Below are 17,307 nucleotides of genomic sequence, written 5' to 3' on the forward strand. Positions count from 1 at the left end.
TGCGGTGGGAGGGGGCAGAGCTGCCGCCCGGCCCGGCTCTCACCCGTTGCCGGTGCTGCCTGCCCCCAAAATGCGTGGGTTTTTTTGCTTTTTGTTTTTCCCCTCCAGGGTCATGGAGTTTCTGCCTCCGTTCCAGCGAGTGGTGCAGCCTGAAGAGATGTGGCTCTACAAAAACCCGTACGTAGAAGTGGACCACGTACCCACGGTACCCATGTTTGTAAGTTCAGCGGTTTCCTGCATTTACCTGTTTCTCTAATTATAAACCGGCCTTTTAAAGCAAAGCTGCTGGCTAGAAGACTTGCATTAAGAGCTACAGGCATTTGCAATACATGTTACCGAAAGTGCGATGTATTGCTGCAAACAAGATAACGTTCCCAGTCAATTTGTATCATTTTTTTAGGCTTTACCATCCGGGGTTGTCTTTGGGATCGTAACTAAGTTTATAAAAACTTGTGAGGACTTTTCGCTGTTGTTCGTGATAAAATTCAGATCCAGATTACTGTGATCATGGACTACAGCGTATCTTTCACTGTCAGGGAGCATTTTGCTTGAAAGCAGCTGTTTTCAGCAAAGTTTTGTTATCGTTTTATTGCAAAAATGTTTTCCCTAGGTCTCTAGGCTCTGTTAAAAGGGTTTAATATAAAACAATAAGTGGCAGATTTCAAGTAGACAATAGTCCATTAAAGGGGTTGTCTCTTCCCCTGAAGCAGCGGTGCTTCGGTGAGATGCTGTGGCTCCTGGGTTGGGCAAGACAACCACTTCCTTAGTAAATAGCACTTGTGATTTTCCGCAAGAGGTGGGCACTAAACGTTAAAGGACAAAACCTTGGTGTGGCGTTTGGATTTGGCGGTGTAAAGCATGACATATGCCAGACTTCAGGTGGTAGCAGGCTCCTTGGGAGCCTGTCAGACACACCGTGGACGTCCCCGGGGTGAAATCCCGCAGTGGCAGTCGCCGCTGAGGTGATGTGAATGGTAACTGGTTTTCTCTGAATCAGCAGCTCCTGTATTTTTTGCTGACGAGCAGCTTGGGTGCTGCTGACAAAGAACTAATCCTTGTGCTTGCGGGGATGGGGAGAGTTGAGGTGCTGCGGCTGATACTGTGAAGGGAGAGCTTGAGGACATGCTGGGCTTTCCTCGGAGGAGAGAAGGCTCCGCTGCTCTGCTGAGTGTGTGCACTGAGTGGGTCAAGCACAGGAAGGAGTGGGATGCAGAGAGGGGCTTTTTAGTGCACTGCGTTGTTTATGCTGCTTGGGGTATTTTTTTTCTCGTGTTTCGGCACAGGCAACGTCCAGCAGCCCGTGGGCTTTTGTACATGAGGCACTGCTGTTGGACGACAGACAGGAGGAATGGCTGTGCTCTGGGGAGCACAGGGTTACTCAGGGCTTGCTGTGACTGCAGCTGGGGTTGGGTTTGCTTTCTGATAGAAATGTAATTGTGTGCGGAGAGGACAGGCTTTTGCTTGGCTTTGGCAAAGGAAAGTGTATAGTCTTCCTGAGCAGCTGCTGTTGTGTTCTGATGAGAGCGCTTAAATCTGCTTTGCTAACAGATGCCTAACAATCTTCTCGTTTTGTGACAGTTCATCGCGTTTCTGTCTCCCTTATTGCTCATTGTCCTGGCAAGGGTGTTCATGAATGCCGACCAAGAAGACACACGGGAAGCCTGCCTAGGTGAGCTCCTCCTTGTCCCAGAGAGCTGCAGCCCCCTGAGAGGTCTGCCCTGATGCTGTGGCTGTGAGCCAGGAGTCTCACAGAATCTGAGTCCTTTGCTCTTGCTGGGGCACAAGTGTTGTGCCAGGGGTATCAAAGCCGAGCTGTGTGGCTCCAGCTGAAGTTTGAGCACTGCCCGTGCCTGAATGTGCCTCGAAGCTGCACATTCAGGTGAGGGCAATGCTGACATGACCTCTCTGCTCTCTCCTAGCTGCCAGCCTTGCTCTTGCCCTGAACGGGGTTTTCACAAATGCCTTGAAGCTCATTGTGGGGAGGTGAGAAACTGGCTCCTTCCTAGCTGCGCCATGCGGGGAGGGGAGGCACGGCTGCGCAGTGGCAGAGCTACAGCAGCAGGAGCAAGGGCCAGAAGCTGTAGTTAGACATGCTCAGCCTAGAAAGAAGGTGTTTTTTCTAGTTATAAAGACAATTAAATATTAGAACAAGCACTGGCGGGGACCTGCTGTCTCCGGGCATCATTTAGATGGGCTCATTCAGGCCAGCACCAGGGAGGAGCGCTTTGGCACACGTACAGGGAGCGGATGGGATGGTTTCATCTCCCCGGGCCGGGTGGTCAGGGTGGCAAAAAGTTACCTGTGCTGAGCCACAGCCTGAGAGGTTTGCTCCGGTGTGCCCGCAGGCTGTGCAACCGAGGCATATTAAGGCCGTATGGGCATTTGGTTCTTGTAAGGTATTTGCTCTGCTGGGCTGGATGGGGAGGATCAGCAGAGTGCTAATCCTCAGGGTCTAAACCGGGTCTTGCCAAGTAGTGGTGGGCCAGTGAGGGTGTGCTGCTGCAGCCTGGCTCTCGTCTGCTGAGCCCTGCCTGCCCAGGCAGGAGCGGAGCTGGGTGCGATGCTCAGTTTTGCATTTCTCACAGCCTGGGTCACACCGCCTTCCCTTTGCACAACGGGGGGAGCTGTGCGAGGTAGCTGGCAACCGCATTCGTATGTGGGTGCTCCGTGGGAGGGCTGGGTGCTCAGATCGCTGCACGCTTGAGGGCTACGTGCCTTGTTCTCTGCCCTAGGCCACGGCCGGACTTCTTCTATCGATGCTTCCCCGACGGACGAGCGAACGCAGAGCTGGTGTGCACAGGCGACCCTGGCATAGTGACTGAGGGACGCAAAAGTTTCCCCAGCGGACACGCTTCGTGTAAGTTTTCCGTGTCCCCTACCTGCTGCAGCCCCAGACAGCAAACCATGGTGAGTAGATGCCCGTGGGGAGGGCAGCTTGGGTTTGCTTTCACGCACCCCGTGGCTTTGTCCACATTCATTGGTCTGTTTGGGGGTCTCAACTTTCCCTCTGCAAAGCAATGGGGTGACAAATGTAATCTGAAGCTGGCTGTAGCTCCTGGGAGGAGGGATGCTTGCCAAGTACCAGCATCTGTGGCTCCTCCATCGTTCATGAGCTGGTGCTTCCCTTGGTTTGCGTGGGCAGGACAGACATCCTTTTGCAGCCCTTCCACCCCAGCAGGGGAAAAGGTGAAGGTCTGGCTGAGGGCCCACAGCAGAGCCTGGAGCTGTTTCTGAAGCGACATGCTTCTCTTTCAGTTGCCTTCACTGGTCTTGCCTTCTCTGCCTTCTACATAGCCGGGAAGCTGCGCTGCTTTGCTCCCAGCCGGGGAGGCAGGGCTCTGCGGCTCTGTGCCTTCCTTCTCCCGCTGTTCCTCGCCACCCTCATCGCTGTGTCCCGCACCTGTGACTACAAGCACCACTGGCAAGGTGGGTCGGTGTCTGCCTGCAGACTTGGACGGGGGGCACAACCAGGTGCCCTGAGGGGGGGCACTCTGAGCGTGGGGGGCGTCCGCGGTGCCACAGAGGTGTTCAGATCCCATGATGGCAACTTCGGTTTTTTTGTTTACTCCTCTGGTAGTAATTTTTTTGCTGCCTGCAAGGTGATAATGCCTTTTTCTTTGTTTTTGAAATGTATGCCAAGCTTAGTTTTATAGCCAAGGGTCAAGTCGCTGATCCAGCTCAGCTCTGAGCAGGCTGAAAAGCTGCCTGCTGGAGAGTTCAATCATGAGGCTTGGGAAGGTAAGGGGAAGTTAACTCTCCTCTGGTCTTGCCCACAGATGTGTTGGTTGGCTCAGTGATCGGCTTCGTGCTTGCGTACCTCTGCTACAGGCAGTATTACCCTCCTCTGATGGACTCTATGTGCCACAAACCATTTCTGTACAAATCCAAACAACTGCCAGCACACCAAGAAAAGCCTGCAGCTTCCAGCTTTCACCTAGATATATAGCGACGGGCTCTGTGCTGCCGGCACCTCTCCTGCTGTTCCTTCAGTGCTAGGGCAGGGGAAGGCTTTAGGGGAGTTGGTCGTGGACTGCAAGAAGTGGCTCAAATGAGGATGAACCTGAAACCCAAGCAGGCATCCTCTGTGGTGCTGGTAAGTTGTCCTGCTCAGGGGCCTGTTTTGCTTCATTAACCAAATTTTGTAGGTGTCCCTCCCTTTGGGCCTGCTGTGAAGCAAGCGAGGCAGTCGGCATGCAAGCCTGTGGGAGGACAGCCCGGTTACAAAAGTTGCTGAAGCAAGAACTGATAAAAAATGACAATTTGGCGTGCCCCATCCAGTGGGTGTTCTTGTGTCCAGTCAAGAAAGCACCATCAGTCATCTCCCTTCAATCCAGCCGAGCTGTTCCATCCCTTCTCCTGGGAAGCATATGTCGAAATGAAGTGTAGGACCTGCTCCTGGCACCGGGTTTAAGTCTGTCTTTTCAATTACAGCTGAGCTAATTTGGAGTAATGAGTGCGAAGTTGCAGTCTTTAACCGTGGATTGAGTGGGGGAGAGGGAAGATGAAACTAGTATGATCGTTATTTGCGTTACTGTGCTAGCCCTGATTTTTTCTAAGTTGCCAAATAAAGGAGTTTATTTTTTTTAATGAACTGTGGTACTAAAGGCTTTACTTCAAGAAGTGGGTTTATTGCTGTATAAACCATTTCCGTTGGTGTGTCTGCAGGGGTTTCTAGATGAGTGTTCATCTTCTGTCTCTTCCCTTGCAGCTTTAATACAGTTGTAAAGAGATGACAATCAGCAGAAAATGAAATGGTGTCTGAAAGCATCCCTTCAGAGGTGCTTGTTTCTCTACACCATGGTTTGTTTTGTCAGAGAATGGAAGGGTAGAGTGCTGCTGAGAAATCCAAGGCATAGCTGTATGGCAGGACTGCTGTAAGTAGTTATTTGTCACTGGTCTCCTCCGTAAATATGTGTATTCTTGATCAAGTGTATGTACATGCAAACAGCAAATGTGAGGCTGTAGCAGAGGAAGGCACGTGTGCCTCTGCCAAGCTCAGGACATGACAGTAATGAAAATGCCATACCATAATCTTCCGTTTGGGCCACGTAAGCCCTCTATGATCCTGCAACTTCAGTAGAAGTTACAGAAATAGCTTTACTTTCCCCTAAAATTATGCACACGTGAATTATTCAACCCCCTCCCCTTCCTCTCCCCCCAAACATGCACACACCACAGTCATCTACTTATTTATTTTGGCTTTTACTGGAAAAGACATTAAATAACATTTAAAATGTATTTAACTTTTTTTTTTTTACAAAGTGCATAACTTAAAAAGCTGATCATGAGAGTGTCCTGTGTTAAGACTGTTCCTTTTCCTACTCTTGTAGGAGACGCTTTAGCAATCAGTAGTTCAGGCGCCGACTGAGCAGCATGTCTGTTTCTGCAGTCAGGTAAAAGAACAGCTTGTGTTCCTTTGGGATGGGAGGAGGGATGTAGGCTGCAAACCAAACCTTTCAAATAGTGCAAATAATGTAGTACAACAGAGGACAAACAAACAGGCTGTGGAAAAAAGGCTCCTTACCCCATGCAGGGCAAAACTTAGCAGGAGGGAAAGTGGTTTGGCTCTTCCAAAGGCTGTCACAGCAACGACCTTACACATCACTGAAGCGTCTGCCTCAGCCCAGCCACTGAGTCAGTCTGGTTGGTTTTGGTTGCAAGGGGGGAATCGCCAGAGGATCTCTGGCCCTGTTCCCTTTGGAGCAGAGCTAGCAGGCCACAGGCAGCTCCAGACTGAACTGCCTGCAGAGCTGGTGTCCTTTTGTCAGTCGGGTCATTGGGACACGGTGTCCAGACCCTACTGATCTGGGTTCCGACTTCGCTGGCTGCATTTTGTGTACTTAAAACCAAAAACAACGACTGGAGCCTGGCTGGCGTGAGATCCCTGTAGCCACCCTGAAAGCCACATTGCAGCAGGACAGTAGCATTGCTCCATGCCCCTGCAAAGCACAGGATGGCTGTCCCTCCAGGCCTCCGAATTGCCTGGACGCTGCTGAGGAGCAGCTGCTTTCCCCCAGTCTAGCTGTAGTTTGAGCTTCCCTCCCATATAGTTACACCTGGCCACTAGCTTGGTCCTGCACAAGATGCAGGCAGTGCCTCAGGGAGGCCCTTGGTTTGCTGGCTGCCATGGGCTGGGTGAGGATGCTGAGAAGTCACTACCAACACATTACAGCAGGCAGGAGTGCCTGGGTCAACTGTGCGCAAACATGCTGCTCTCACGAGTCGTTTTATGGGGCAGTCCTGCCTGGCAGAGCCCACAAGTGCACAAACCATGCAGCAGCAATTGAAGGAGATGAGAGTGGCTGGTAGACACATTCCTGCTCACCTAACAGCAGACGCCTGTGCCCTGGGCTTCACCTCCAAAGACCGCAGTCCTTGCGCCTGGTGCTCTGTGTTACGGCAGGGAGAAGTCCGCGATCTCCTTTGCTCGACAGGGCTGCTATAGCTCTCTCCACGCTGCGTGTTTAAGGCTTTTATTCCTCAAGGTCACAAGCTGTGAGTTTCCTCGCTAAGCCAGGAGCGGAGTCAGGCCCTCAGTGTCGGTTCCTAGCCCAGACAGCTAGTCTAGAGGAGCTAGTGTGATAACTTACAAGGTGGAGGGTTAAAAGTACATGTTGCCACAGGGAGTCACAGTGCAAGTGCTGTGAGTGTTTGAGCAGAAGTGTTTTCCTTTGATATATTTTCCCCCCACCCCTACCCAAAATGGAGGAAAATCATCCTTATCTCCAGGTAGCAGCAAGTACTTGGGAAGCAGCATGCGGGACACGGCAGCAGAGGAGAGAGGAAGGCAGAGAAGAAATCTGGACTTTCCTGGTGAGTACTCAGTTGAATTGGATCTAAGAAAGCAAAAGGAGAACATAGGAATAGCTGCACTAGGGCAGACCAAAATCTACCCAGCCCAGCCTCCTGTACCCAGCAAATGACCAGCATGAGGCTTCGAGGGCAAGAAAACCTAAGGATGTGCCTTGCCCCTAGTCTACTCTTGGCCAGCAATTAGCAGCAGAGGGTGAAAGCACCCCTGCAAGAACCGCAGGGCCCACGCTCTGGTTCGCGACCTGTCTGTAAGAATTGTTTAGCTCGGGAGGCTTGGATTACGGCCATGCGTCTGGTCGTTCCCTTGGTGGGCTGAACTGATTGTAACCGCGCGCAGTTGCTGCTGCCTTTATCTTCAGCAGCAGTTTACTGGCTCTCGTCGTGTCCAATAGCGCTTGTGTGCAGGATGAGAGGAAAGAAGCCAAACATGCTGACAGGCCAAAGAAAAAACCCAACACAAACTCCTGCCTTAGACACAGCTGTAAATAAGCAGTATTATTCCCTCAGACGGACCAGATGTCCTCTGAGGTGTCCTAGGAAATTTGGAAGGAAGGTGTAGGCAAGGTGACTTACCTCAAGCAGCCAGAACAGTACAGGTTGGTCACTGGCTTCCTGGCAAAGGTTGATCCAGTGTAATGCCTTGTGTCTGGTAGATCTCCTTTAGAACCAGCAGAACGGTGTCTTCTGACTCCCTGGAGGAGAAGGACATGGGAATTAGAGAGGGACACTTCCCTCCACTCTGTCAGGACATCTGTGATGGTTATGGGGTAGACACAGCGCTCAGCAAATGCAGGCAGTACTAGGCAAGGAGAACTACACCAGGCTCCTTCCTCTGTCCCTACCCACCCTCTGTGTCTGTGCTATAGGCAGGAGCGTATCTTGTTTACTCAGTTAAGGCTTTTCTTACTACGTTGACTTTAAAAATGATGGCATTCTGCTTACATCAGACATGAATTTGAAGCTTTGACAGTTACGCAGAATCTTACCAATAGCAGAGATGCCCTTGTAGTGCAAATAAATACTCGTTAAAGCTCTCTATTGGCTTCTCCTGCAGCACGTAGTCTATGCGATTCCCTCCATTCAGCCTCCCCACATTAATGAGGGGGGCCTCTTCCTTCACTGCTGGGGGGGTCTCGTCTGGCTTTGTGTCTGAAGGAATGAAGAAGAGCAATGTGGTTAAGCCAAGGCGCACCCACAGCCATGGAAATACAACAGCATCACCGTGCCCTCCCTTTGCCCTACTATGGGCTCTTGCAGAGGAGAGGCAGCTTAAGTGCTGGGTCCTTCCCCCTCAGGGTTCTCCAGCTTTTGGAAAACAGCATTGCAAGACACAGCTAGACAAGGGGGGACAGGCTTCACAGGCTTACAAAGTGGCGTGGGTGTGCTGAGACCCCCAGGAGGCCTTTACTGACCGGGCAGGTTGCCTCTTCTCCCCCTTCATCAGGCAGTAACGGGGGAAGGCCACAGCATTTGGAGAGCGAAGCACATCCGCAGCTCAAAGGCAATCCTTTTGCTGAGCACAGAAGAGGCAGCGCCTGGGTTTGACGCCAGGACGGGCACCTCACTGGCGTGGCTGCGCACTGCTCCGTGGGCAGGTCGTGATGCTGCACCCCCGTCTCCCCACCACCCCCTGTGCACCACTGACCTGGCTGCTTCTCCACGCTGGCCTCTGCCTCTGCTTCGGCGTCGGTACTCGCCGCCTCCACAGCTGGCAGCGGGGCTCGAGTGAAGGACTGCCAGGCTACCCGCAGGGACCCCAGCAAGTTGTTCTTCAGGTCCACGCTCATGCGAGTCAGCCCTTCTTTCAGCTCTGAAAGGCAGGAGGGGTCGGTGTCGGGCTGGGGGCCACAGCAGCTGCCCCAGGCTGGGGGAGAGGGGCTGCCCATTCCCTTACCTAGGTGCATTCTCTTCCTGCCCTTGTGGTGAGGCAGCAGCATGGGCTCAAACTCCAAATCTGGGACAATCATGGGCTCGATCCTGTATGCCACTGGGTCAAACTGTACGGAGGAGGGGGAGAGTGAGCCAGGGCTCGTGCTCCATGCCTCTCACGCAGGAAGGCTCTGGCTCTTATACCTACGGGGTGGAAGATGTTGAAGAAGCCTTTGCAGGTGGGCAGGCTGTAGTTTGGGTTAATCCGCTTCACTCCTCGCACCGTGAGAAACATCCCAATGGGAGACCCAAAAGCAAAGAAGATGGTGGGCTTGTAGTTTAGCTGAGGATAGTTTGCCGAGACCTAGGAGGGAGGAAGATTCAGATTTATTTCACAAGACAAACTCCATGCTGGCATTACGAGCGCCTTGTTGGAGTTAGAGCATGATGCCAAGCTCGGTAGTTACCTGTCCTAAGCCAACGTCTCGGTATTGGCAATTCCTGGCATCGTCTGTGCTGTCCGGGTCATGCTGTGATGGGGACCCAGGCTCGGCAACATGTTCCCTGCTGTGTCCAGGAGCTGCTGTGCTCTGGTCCTGCAGCAACACAACCGGGAAACCCTGCTAGCACAGCTCCTGCAGCGAGCCCATACTATGGCCCATCCTACCCACCCATGACCAAGTATGCAAGGCAGCAAACTGCCCAGCATCCCGTATCCTCCAGAACCACAGCAGTCTTGGCAGCACCATCCTTCCCCAGCCGACCACCTCTCTAGCTGTCATCACTTAAGTTCAGTCTTTACCACCGCTAACAAGTCCTCCTGCTCTATGATCACCCTTACAGGCTACGGGATAAACTGATCCTGCAGTAGGGTAACACCCGTAACACCAGCATAATACGCAGGAGCAGCAAGCAGCTCTGTCGCCACTGCCAAACACAAGCCTGTGAGCCGCCTGAGCAAGGATGGCCAGGAATGAGGAGGTTGGGTTGCTTGGGGACTGATCGTAAGTGGTGAAGGCTGGTCCTTGTCTGAGAGCAACGGGATGTGACCTGGGTGAATACAAGTCATGCAGAAGACAAACCTGCATCTCCTCTTTGGAGCTGATGTAATGGAGTATCTTCATTCTTGGTCCTAAGGGAATTCCCATTTCTTTAAGGTTTTTCTCTGTGCACAAGAACTGGAAAGTAAGCAACCCAGATATTACTACAGGAGCAGAGAGGTGTGTGTGTGGTGAGGTATTTCTGTTCTTTGTAATTCTGTTCCTGCTGCACTCCTCGGAGACATTTCATGTGCGAATGACTCAGTACCAGGAAGATGTGCAATGGGTGGGAGGACTGGGAAGAAAAGCAAAGAAGAAACACAAGAGAAAGCAAAAGAGGAGAGCTCCTTACCAGTGCTTGCCTGTCCATTTTTTCTTTCTCAAAAACTTCACAATATTCAGACAGCTCCAGCTTCTTCAGGATTTCTCTTACTTCCTCAATACCCCTGTTGCTTGAGGTTGTCCTGGACCCCTGTGAATAGAGCCATGAGGGATCATGCTTTTTGCTCACCTATTTTCTCCTGCGCGTTTTGGAGTCTTTCCCCCTTCCCCAAGCAGAAGCAGGAGGTCGGTGCGATGCTGCACCGCCACAGCTACTCATGCAAGTGCTGTGGGAGTACCCCATGGGTCCAGGCACCGCCGGAGAGCATGTACCTCTTCTTTGTTCTCATCCTCCTCGGGAGCAGCCTTCTGGTTCGTCAGGAGGTCAAACAAAATGAGTGACCCTAGAAACCAGGCACAGGCAGGCAGAGCATCAGCATCTCGTCAGGGAAAAGCCCCAAGCCATCTCCTTTCTGGGACAAAAGACCAGTACCCTCCCTGCTCCCACGGTACGGTGACATTCATGGAACCCGTGGATGAAACCCCGTACCCAAGCTGTGCCCCGCAATGGAGACCCCCCCTTTGAAGAGTGGGTTCCTCGTCAGGAAGAGCTGGTACAGGCGGTTCATTTCGGATGCCACCGTGTCCACGATGGTCTGGCAATAGGTGGAGCTGTTGTAAAAGAAAACGTCCAGGATGGTGTCGTTGATGAAGTGACGCAGGCGGTTGATGCTCGGCAAAGTGATTCGCTCCAGGTCACTGTGGGAGGGAAAGAGGAGAGAGGGAGTTGCAGTTAGGGGTGCCGGTGAACCCCACCACGTTTCTAAAGCAAAACGTAAGTTCAGAGAAGGATTGCCACCGTCTCAAAGGACATAATGTCGTAATCTAGACCCTCAGCTCATGCCAAGACCGAAGGTAGAGCATGGCCTGTGCTCTTACACTCCAGGCAGGAATAAGGAGCCTGGCCTTTCTTCCCAGGAGCCTAACCTGCTCTCTCCCCTTTCTAGGGCACTGCAGAGCAGTGCTTGAGTGCAGAAACACGGTACTGTTTCCAGAGGCCTTTAGCAAGGTATGGATGTCCACGGTCCCTCCTCATATTAGCCAGGGAAAGGCAGAAGCCTCTCCTCTCCAGCTGGATGCTGATCAGAGCAGGCATCTGCTGTGCTCCGCAAAATAGGGCTGCAAAAAGTCGGTGGGGACGGGGTCTGGCACAGAGGTGCTCTGTGGGACCCCATCCGTTCTGCTTACCCCTGTGTGCTCACAGCCCTAAGCACTCACAGCTTTCCCTTTGCCTGCAGTGGCCACCAGAAAAAGCAGAGGAGGCTGTCTGTCTGCTTTGCCATTCCCATGGACACCAGCACCGGAGGAGATGGCTGTCTGGGACACTTACACATCCACCCCGGTGGAGTGGAGGGAGCTGTGCCAGTTCACAGGTAGGAACTCCACCCGGCCGATCTGCTGCTGCTCCTGGGCTTTCTTGAAGTGTGCTTGCAGCATGCTCAGGGAAACATTCCTGAAGTCATTCACTGGAAAAGAGCATGAACTCTTACCAAGATCCACTGGGCTACAGGGCAAGCCTGCTGCATCAACAACACTTAATAAGATAAAAGAAAAGATCATTACCAGGGGAAATCCCACCAGGGTCTTTAATCTGCTGCTGCTACCCTAAGACCTTGAATCTTTAACTACAAGATCAGGGGAAGGCTCCATGTCCTTACACGTGTGTTTACTGGATTTTGCTGTCCCATCTGTAACAAGCCTCTTTTCTGCATGGGCAGGGCTTTAACACAGCAGTCAGGATAAGAAAGGTACTTTAACACACCAGTCAGGATAAGAAAGGTACTTTAACACACCAGTCAGGGTAAGAAAGGTACTTTAAGGTATTTAAAAAAAAAATCTGTTGCAAAGATACACGTGTTAGAAAGGCAATCCTAAGGGAGGAGATGAACTTGAAATTATTCAGTTCTGAGGGAGAAAAGCTTACTTCTTTCATTTCAGATGGTCAGCAGCCTTGAAAATAGTTTCAGCAGATGAACATGGAGAAGAATAGACTGCGTTAAAGCAGAGGTATATTTTATAGGAACTAAAGACAGTCTACTGTGAAAAATCTCAGCTCCCTTGATTTCTACAAGTTAAATCATGTTGGGCTTCCAGGCAGTTTCAGCGATCACCTCTCCTACAGAACTGAAGCACTCTGAGCAAATAATAATGAACAGGTCAGACCAGAGTTACTTGGTTTAGTACCCTGTCTCCAATATTGATCAACAGTGGGTGCTTAGAGGAGTGTGTAAGACCAGCAATACTTCTCACATGCTCTCCTAACCTCCAGGCATTTGCAGCTTGGGGATTTCTTAAGCCAGAAGCAGCATCCCTGGTTTTGGTCCAAAATCACTCCAGAGGCTGCTGGATGGGGTGTTGCCTGTTAGACTTCACCCAGTGAGATTAACCCATAGCAATAGACTAAGCAGGTTCCTAATTAGTTTAGCAGGTTTAGACAGTTACTTGGAAAATCTGTATCCAGTTCAGGAAACTCGCTATTTTGAGCAGCAGCAGAACACAGTGATGAAAAGTGGTTGCCCAAACCTTTCCAGATGGTAGGATTTAATGGGTTAGCGAGCATTGCATTCATGCTCCCCACTGCAGTCAGCAAATTCAACCGTGCAGCTTGCCAACGTGAGTGTTGGAATGGTTTGAATGCACTCTCACAGCGTTTCACATTGTCCACACAGATGAGAGTTTACTGGCTCCGCTAAAAGCAGCATATGGAAAGAGCACCCCAGCCGGGCTCCACACTTACCACACTGGACGATGCTCCTGAACCGAATGTCGCAAGCTGGGCCGATCCCGTGCACCACGAAAACCAGGTGATCAATTTGCAGTGGCTCTCCTAAGGAGGAAAGAAGAGTTCAGAGCACAGGCCCTGTGGGAGACATCACTTAATGGGGAAGTGACCTGCTGAAACCATATGCTCTGCAGGAGAGTGGAGCCTCCCCTCTTCACCTCAGCCAGGTAAAAAACCCTTGAGTTAGTGCCTGGATTTTATGCCTAAAGGGTAGTGGGATTTCTCACGTTTCTGAACTGTTTGTCCTGCTAAATTCAGCTGCCTGCCCTGAGATGGATCCAGATTGACAGGACAGTAGAGGAAGGTGAGGCGGCTCGTCCCCTCCTTCTATCACCATCCTCGCTTCAGCAGGAGTGGCTCGTCTTCACAATTCACACCCACCGGGCTGTGGGGCACGTTCAGCAGGACCAGGAGGACTCGGTCCATCTTCCCTGTGCCCAACCCACTTTGCTGAGCCACCCGGCCCACGCGTAGCTCCATCTCTCAGGTAGGCACCAGGTGGAGTTATGTCTTGTTCTCTACTTCCCACACACTGTAGTTTGCATACATACTTTCCTGAAGGCATGCACGCATGGAAAATGAAGGGGTTAGACAGGAGTAACTGCCTGTCCTCACCACAGGGACAAGTCCTGAGGCCTGACCGGGAGCTCAGGGACAGCTGGGAGGGGGCAGAGCTGATGCACAGCTTCAGAGATGGGGAGAGCACGTGCACCAGAAAGTCACCTGCATGTAGGTGTCCCTACCACAGAAAGAAACTCTTCCTTTGTGAACATACATGCCAAAACCTCAGGGGTAATTTCAGGCACTGCAGTGCCTTCAACAGGTCTGGTCTCAGTGCAGGAGCTGGAAGCGCACTGCATATGTCTGCCTCCTCCACACATTCATTTACGCTACCGTCTCTCTGGTGCTAGGAAAGTTTTTGAAAACCATTCATTTCCTTTCAGCACAAAATTTTTAGATGTGTCCTTTGTTAAAAGGATCATGGAAGCTTCTGTCTTTTTGAGAAAACAGGTTGGAAAACAGACTCTGTAGCTTTGGATGGGTGGAGGGGAGGGAGAAGTGAGCTCACCATTGGGGATCTCGACAGCGATGTTTTCTACTCCTCTCTTCACAGTCCGAGGCCGACCTTGTTCCGTAGGAGTTGAGCCCCAGTCATCGGAGGTGGCAACTGGATGGTAGTGCACCATCAGCTTGTAAACAAGAAGAGCCTGTCATTAAGCTGCGCTGCATACCATAGTTAAGCAGAGGAGAAATTTTGCTACAACAGCTGGTAAGTGATATGGGGTGACACCAGACCACAATGTTTAACTGCGCTGGTACGAGCCCTTTGCACAAAGAGAGTGAAAGGCGTGTTGAAAAGAAACGTTAAGGTGTAAAGCAGACTCTCTGCTAGCGTTGCCCTCTACTCTGGCGCAGGTAGGCGAGGGGAATGCCATTTGGACAGAATCAATTTCTCAGCAGACACGGTTAAAAGAAACAGCGTAAAGCCAGAGTATAAAGACAGGCTGTCAAGAGAACTGAAGGGATATCCTTGCTGGTCAACACAAAGATTACCAGGCCCTCCTCACCTTTGGGTTGTGCAAGATAATGATTTCTCTGCTAGGGGACTCCAGTTTCTTCTTCCACTCATCCAGGGTCACAGCAATCATGTAAGCTTCCTAAGGAAAAGAACACCCTGTGTGAGTCAGCTGTATTTCCATGAATATTCAACCACTTGGGATTTCCCCACCCATTTTATGGTATCTCTTATCAACACATTTTGCAAAAGAGGCAGAGAAATCAGCCAGGTCAGGCTGGAGGAGCAACAGGGTCATCTGAGTATCGCTTGCTAGAGAGTTTCCAAGAAGCCCCCACTTTAATAGCAGCAGCAGACTTCCCCATCAATTTAGAATTGTATTTTTTGGTATATCAGAATACAGGTTATTGTAAAGATGTATATTTTTATACATATATCTATATAGCTCTACATATATATCTTTCCAAAGTCTCCAGCCATTAACAATACAGACCACTGAAGTCTAACGCTGGGTCCCCATAACGATGATTTCTCTTTCTTGCATTTGCAACTCCCTTGGCTTTGGTGAAACTATGAGCGTAGTGAGGATGATTCTCACAAGGAGAGTCAAACTGAAGTCAGAGCAGACAGGGTCAGGAAAAAAACAGAGCAAAGCTGCTAGAGCGAGGCTGCAAGCAAGGCCAGAGCAACCTGGCATGCCGAGAGCACCCGGGCACTTAAACGTGTAGCAGAAGGATGCCGACACGGCTGGATGAGGGCAGGAGGAAGGGAAAGCCGCCCAGCTGCAGCAGGCTGGGAGGGAGACAGTGGCAGTGTTTACAGTTATGTTAATCAGCTGCGAAAACGCCATGCCAAAGCCTCTTTCGAGTTCATGTCCTCAGGCGTGACTGTAGTGCCAGTCGCCCCATATGGAGTTTGGGACATCAGGGCCAGTATTTGACAATGAGAAGCCAAGATGCTTCTCGGCAAGGTGGACGCTACCAGGAAAGGCGTGTATTACCTCCAGTTCTTTGCTGAAGGTCTCCGAGTACGGAATATACTTATTGTCCTTGTCTCCCTTGTAAAACCAGGTGCAGCGACGCACTTCAGATACCTCCTCCTCCCAGTACACTGCAACGCGCTGCCTCTTCTTCAGATGCACGTCATACCTACCCCCCGATGTTGGGACAACCAGGTCTTCATTGTCTCTCCCTGAAGGAACCAAGGCTCGAAATTAATCATGAGAGGACCAGAAAGGCATGCTACCAGAAAGCTGTATACCACACTAGAACAGAGGGATGAGACTGGAGCATCTTCTGTGGGCAGCGCACACGAGCACGTATGAGCAATGGCAGTAGACACCAATGTTCTCCGTACCCAAGCACAGAGAACAGCGTCGGTGGCCATCCTAGGAGAGATGCCGCAAGTCAAACTTTCCCCAGAGGCAGAAGGTAAGATGAAGGCATTAAACTACAACTGTCTTCCTCTCTAGTTCAGGCCCAGGCTTACGTGAACTCTTCCTGCCTTGCTTAGCTGGTAAAACGTGAATTTGTGGCCTGCATTGCTTAACGGTGGAGGTGCTGGTCTCCAGGTCTGTAAGCCACTCCCCTCTAAAACGGAGAACTCCGCATAGATCCCAATACAGACTTCAAATTCTGTTTGTTCTGCCGCCTTTTGGGTCTGCCCGCTGGCCAGGCTCCCGGCAGACCGCCCCGTGCCAGGCTGTGCTCGGCTCGGCTGCGGCACTGAGGACCGGCGGCACGGCCTCTAATCCGAAGCTTCCTGGGAGAGGGAGGACGGGAGCAACCCCAGGGCAATTGGTGCTGTGCCCACAGCCGTCGGCAGCAGCGGTGCTTTAAGCACCATCCTGGCAGCGGGGGCTGCACAGACTGTCGATATTTGGCAGCACGAGGGCCTCATCGCAAGCAGTGCCGCTCAGAGCAGACCCGGCTGCCTGGGCAGCACGCTCCGGGAGCAGGCAGGCAGAGCACCATGTGTCCACACGAGGGAAATCTCCCCAGTGGAATTTCTGCCGTCCTGCTAGCACTCTCCTGTCCACCCCAGAAGGGTGCTTTGCAGTACGATTATATATAATTTAGAGCATATATCAAATGAATGAGGTCAGACCATTCGATGCACCCAAACAGTTCAGTTGTTCATGCGTCTACAGCTCTAGGAGTAGGCGCATTGCCAAAAAAAGTCCCGATTTAAAATTCCCCGAGGGAAAATTGTGCATCCCAGGCAGAAGCTGTGGATGTGTCCAGGGAATTTCCCTCTGATACCCGGATGGTGCTTCCCCTGAGCGCACACCTGATGCTCTCCCATTGACGTTACCAGGCTGGTTCCTTACAGCGATTTTAAGAGCAGGGGCTAGGTATTTAAAATCACAGGGGGATTTAAGAACGATGGGAGCTGAAGGCAAGCAGTGCTGTGAAATCCCCCGTCCGACCCGTGGAGGTGGATGGAGTTCCATCTGCGGGGGGGGGGGCAGCCCCCTCCCCAGGGTGTTCTCACCCTACCTGAGCCGTGAGCCTCTTCCAGCCTCTCCGAATCCTGCGTGCTGAAAGGGACCCAGCGCTCTCTGGAGTCCGTGACCTTGCAGTAAAACCAGTGGGGAACAACCGCTTCGTATCTGTTGCCGGCGTCCAGCTCTCCAGCCTCCGGGGGGGCGGCCAGGGGGGGCTGCGCCTGCTGCTGCTCCCGAGCAGACATGATTGATGCTCCTGCACAGAGACGACGGGAGCGGCGAGTGGGTGAATTTAAAAACCCTTCAGAAATGCTTATTCCCTCTCAAATGGAAAACGGACCCCCCTCCAAAAAAAAAAAAAATTTAAGAATAAAAATCCCCGTCTCTCGCGGCGGGTGCGCAGCGGCGACGGGGGTCGGCCCCTCCCCGCCGCCCCCTCCCCTCGCGCACACGCGTGTCC

At 51.8% G+C, this 17,307-nt stretch overlaps 2 protein-coding genes across 3 annotated transcripts; one reads left to right on the plus strand and one right to left on the minus strand.

Annotated features, from left to right (window-relative positions):
* The first annotated feature begins 106 nt into the window (after nt 1-106).
* On the plus strand, nt 107-4,757 carry PPAPDC1B (phosphatidic acid phosphatase type 2 domain containing 1B). Of its 2 annotated transcripts, XM_010562757.1 has the most exons (7): nt 113-217; nt 1,579-1,669; nt 1,920-1,983; nt 2,733-2,857; nt 3,256-3,426; nt 3,777-4,093; nt 4,709-4,757. In XM_010562757.1, exons 1-6 carry the CDS (start codon nt 113-115, stop codon nt 3,944-3,946), a joined length of 726 nt encoding a protein of 241 aa, XP_010561059.1. In that variant the 3' UTR covers nt 3,947-4,093; nt 4,709-4,757. The 2 variants fall into 2 exon arrangements, with proteins under 2 accessions (XP_010561060.1, XP_010561059.1); XM_010562758.1 differs by lacking the exon at nt 4,709-4,757 and having other exon boundaries at nt 107-217; nt 3,777-4,141.
* Nucleotides 4,758-7,414: 2,657 nt separating this feature from the next.
* On the minus strand, nt 7,415-17,092 carry DDHD2 (DDHD domain containing 2). Its single transcript, XM_010562972.1, has 16 exons — nt 16,900-17,092; nt 15,402-15,592; nt 14,454-14,543; nt 13,955-14,075; nt 12,841-12,930; nt 11,434-11,569; nt 10,594-10,802; nt 10,377-10,447; nt 10,075-10,194; nt 9,765-9,860; nt 9,150-9,278; nt 8,891-9,046; nt 8,708-8,810; nt 8,459-8,623; nt 7,800-7,962; nt 7,415-7,505 (listed from the first exon to the last, which is right to left on the minus strand). The coding sequence occupies exons 1-16, from the start codon at nt 17,090-17,092 to the stop codon at nt 7,415-7,417; spliced, it is 2,124 nt and encodes a 707-aa protein (XP_010561274.1).
* Between the last annotated feature and the right edge of the window lie 215 nt (nt 17,093-17,307).

This window comes from Haliaeetus leucocephalus, unplaced genomic scaffold, assembly GCF_000737465.1.
Source record: "Haliaeetus leucocephalus isolate CR32 unplaced genomic scaffold, Haliaeetus_leucocephalus-4.0 Scaffold162, whole genome shotgun sequence".
Classification (NCBI taxonomy): domain Eukaryota; kingdom Metazoa; phylum Chordata; class Aves; order Accipitriformes; family Accipitridae; genus Haliaeetus; species Haliaeetus leucocephalus.

Coding starts and splice junctions, on each gene's coding strand:
- PPAPDC1B (XM_010562758.1), top strand. CDS start 113: ATGGAGTTTCTGCCTCCGTTCCAGCGAGTGGTGCAGCCTGAAGAGATG. Junction 1,984..2,732: donor TTGAAGCTCATTGTGGGGAG/GTGAGAAACTGG, acceptor TCTCTGCCCTAG/GCCACGGCCGGACTTCTTCT. Junction 3,427..3,776: donor CTACAAGCACCACTGGCAAG/GTGGGTCGGTGT, acceptor TCTTGCCCACAG/ATGTGTTGGTTGGCTCAGTG.
- DDHD2 (XM_010562972.1), bottom strand. CDS start 17,092: ATGTCTGCTCGGGAGCAGCAGCAGGCGCAGCCCCCCCTGGCCGCCCCC. Junction 12,931..13,954: donor CGCTGTCGAGATCCCCAATG/GTGAGCTCACTT, acceptor TTTCCTCCTTAG/GAGAGCCACTGCAAATTGAT. Junction 9,279..9,764: donor GCTCCAAAGAGGAGATGCAG/GTTTGTCTTCTG, acceptor GTGTTGCTGCAG/GACCAGAGCACAGCAGCTCC.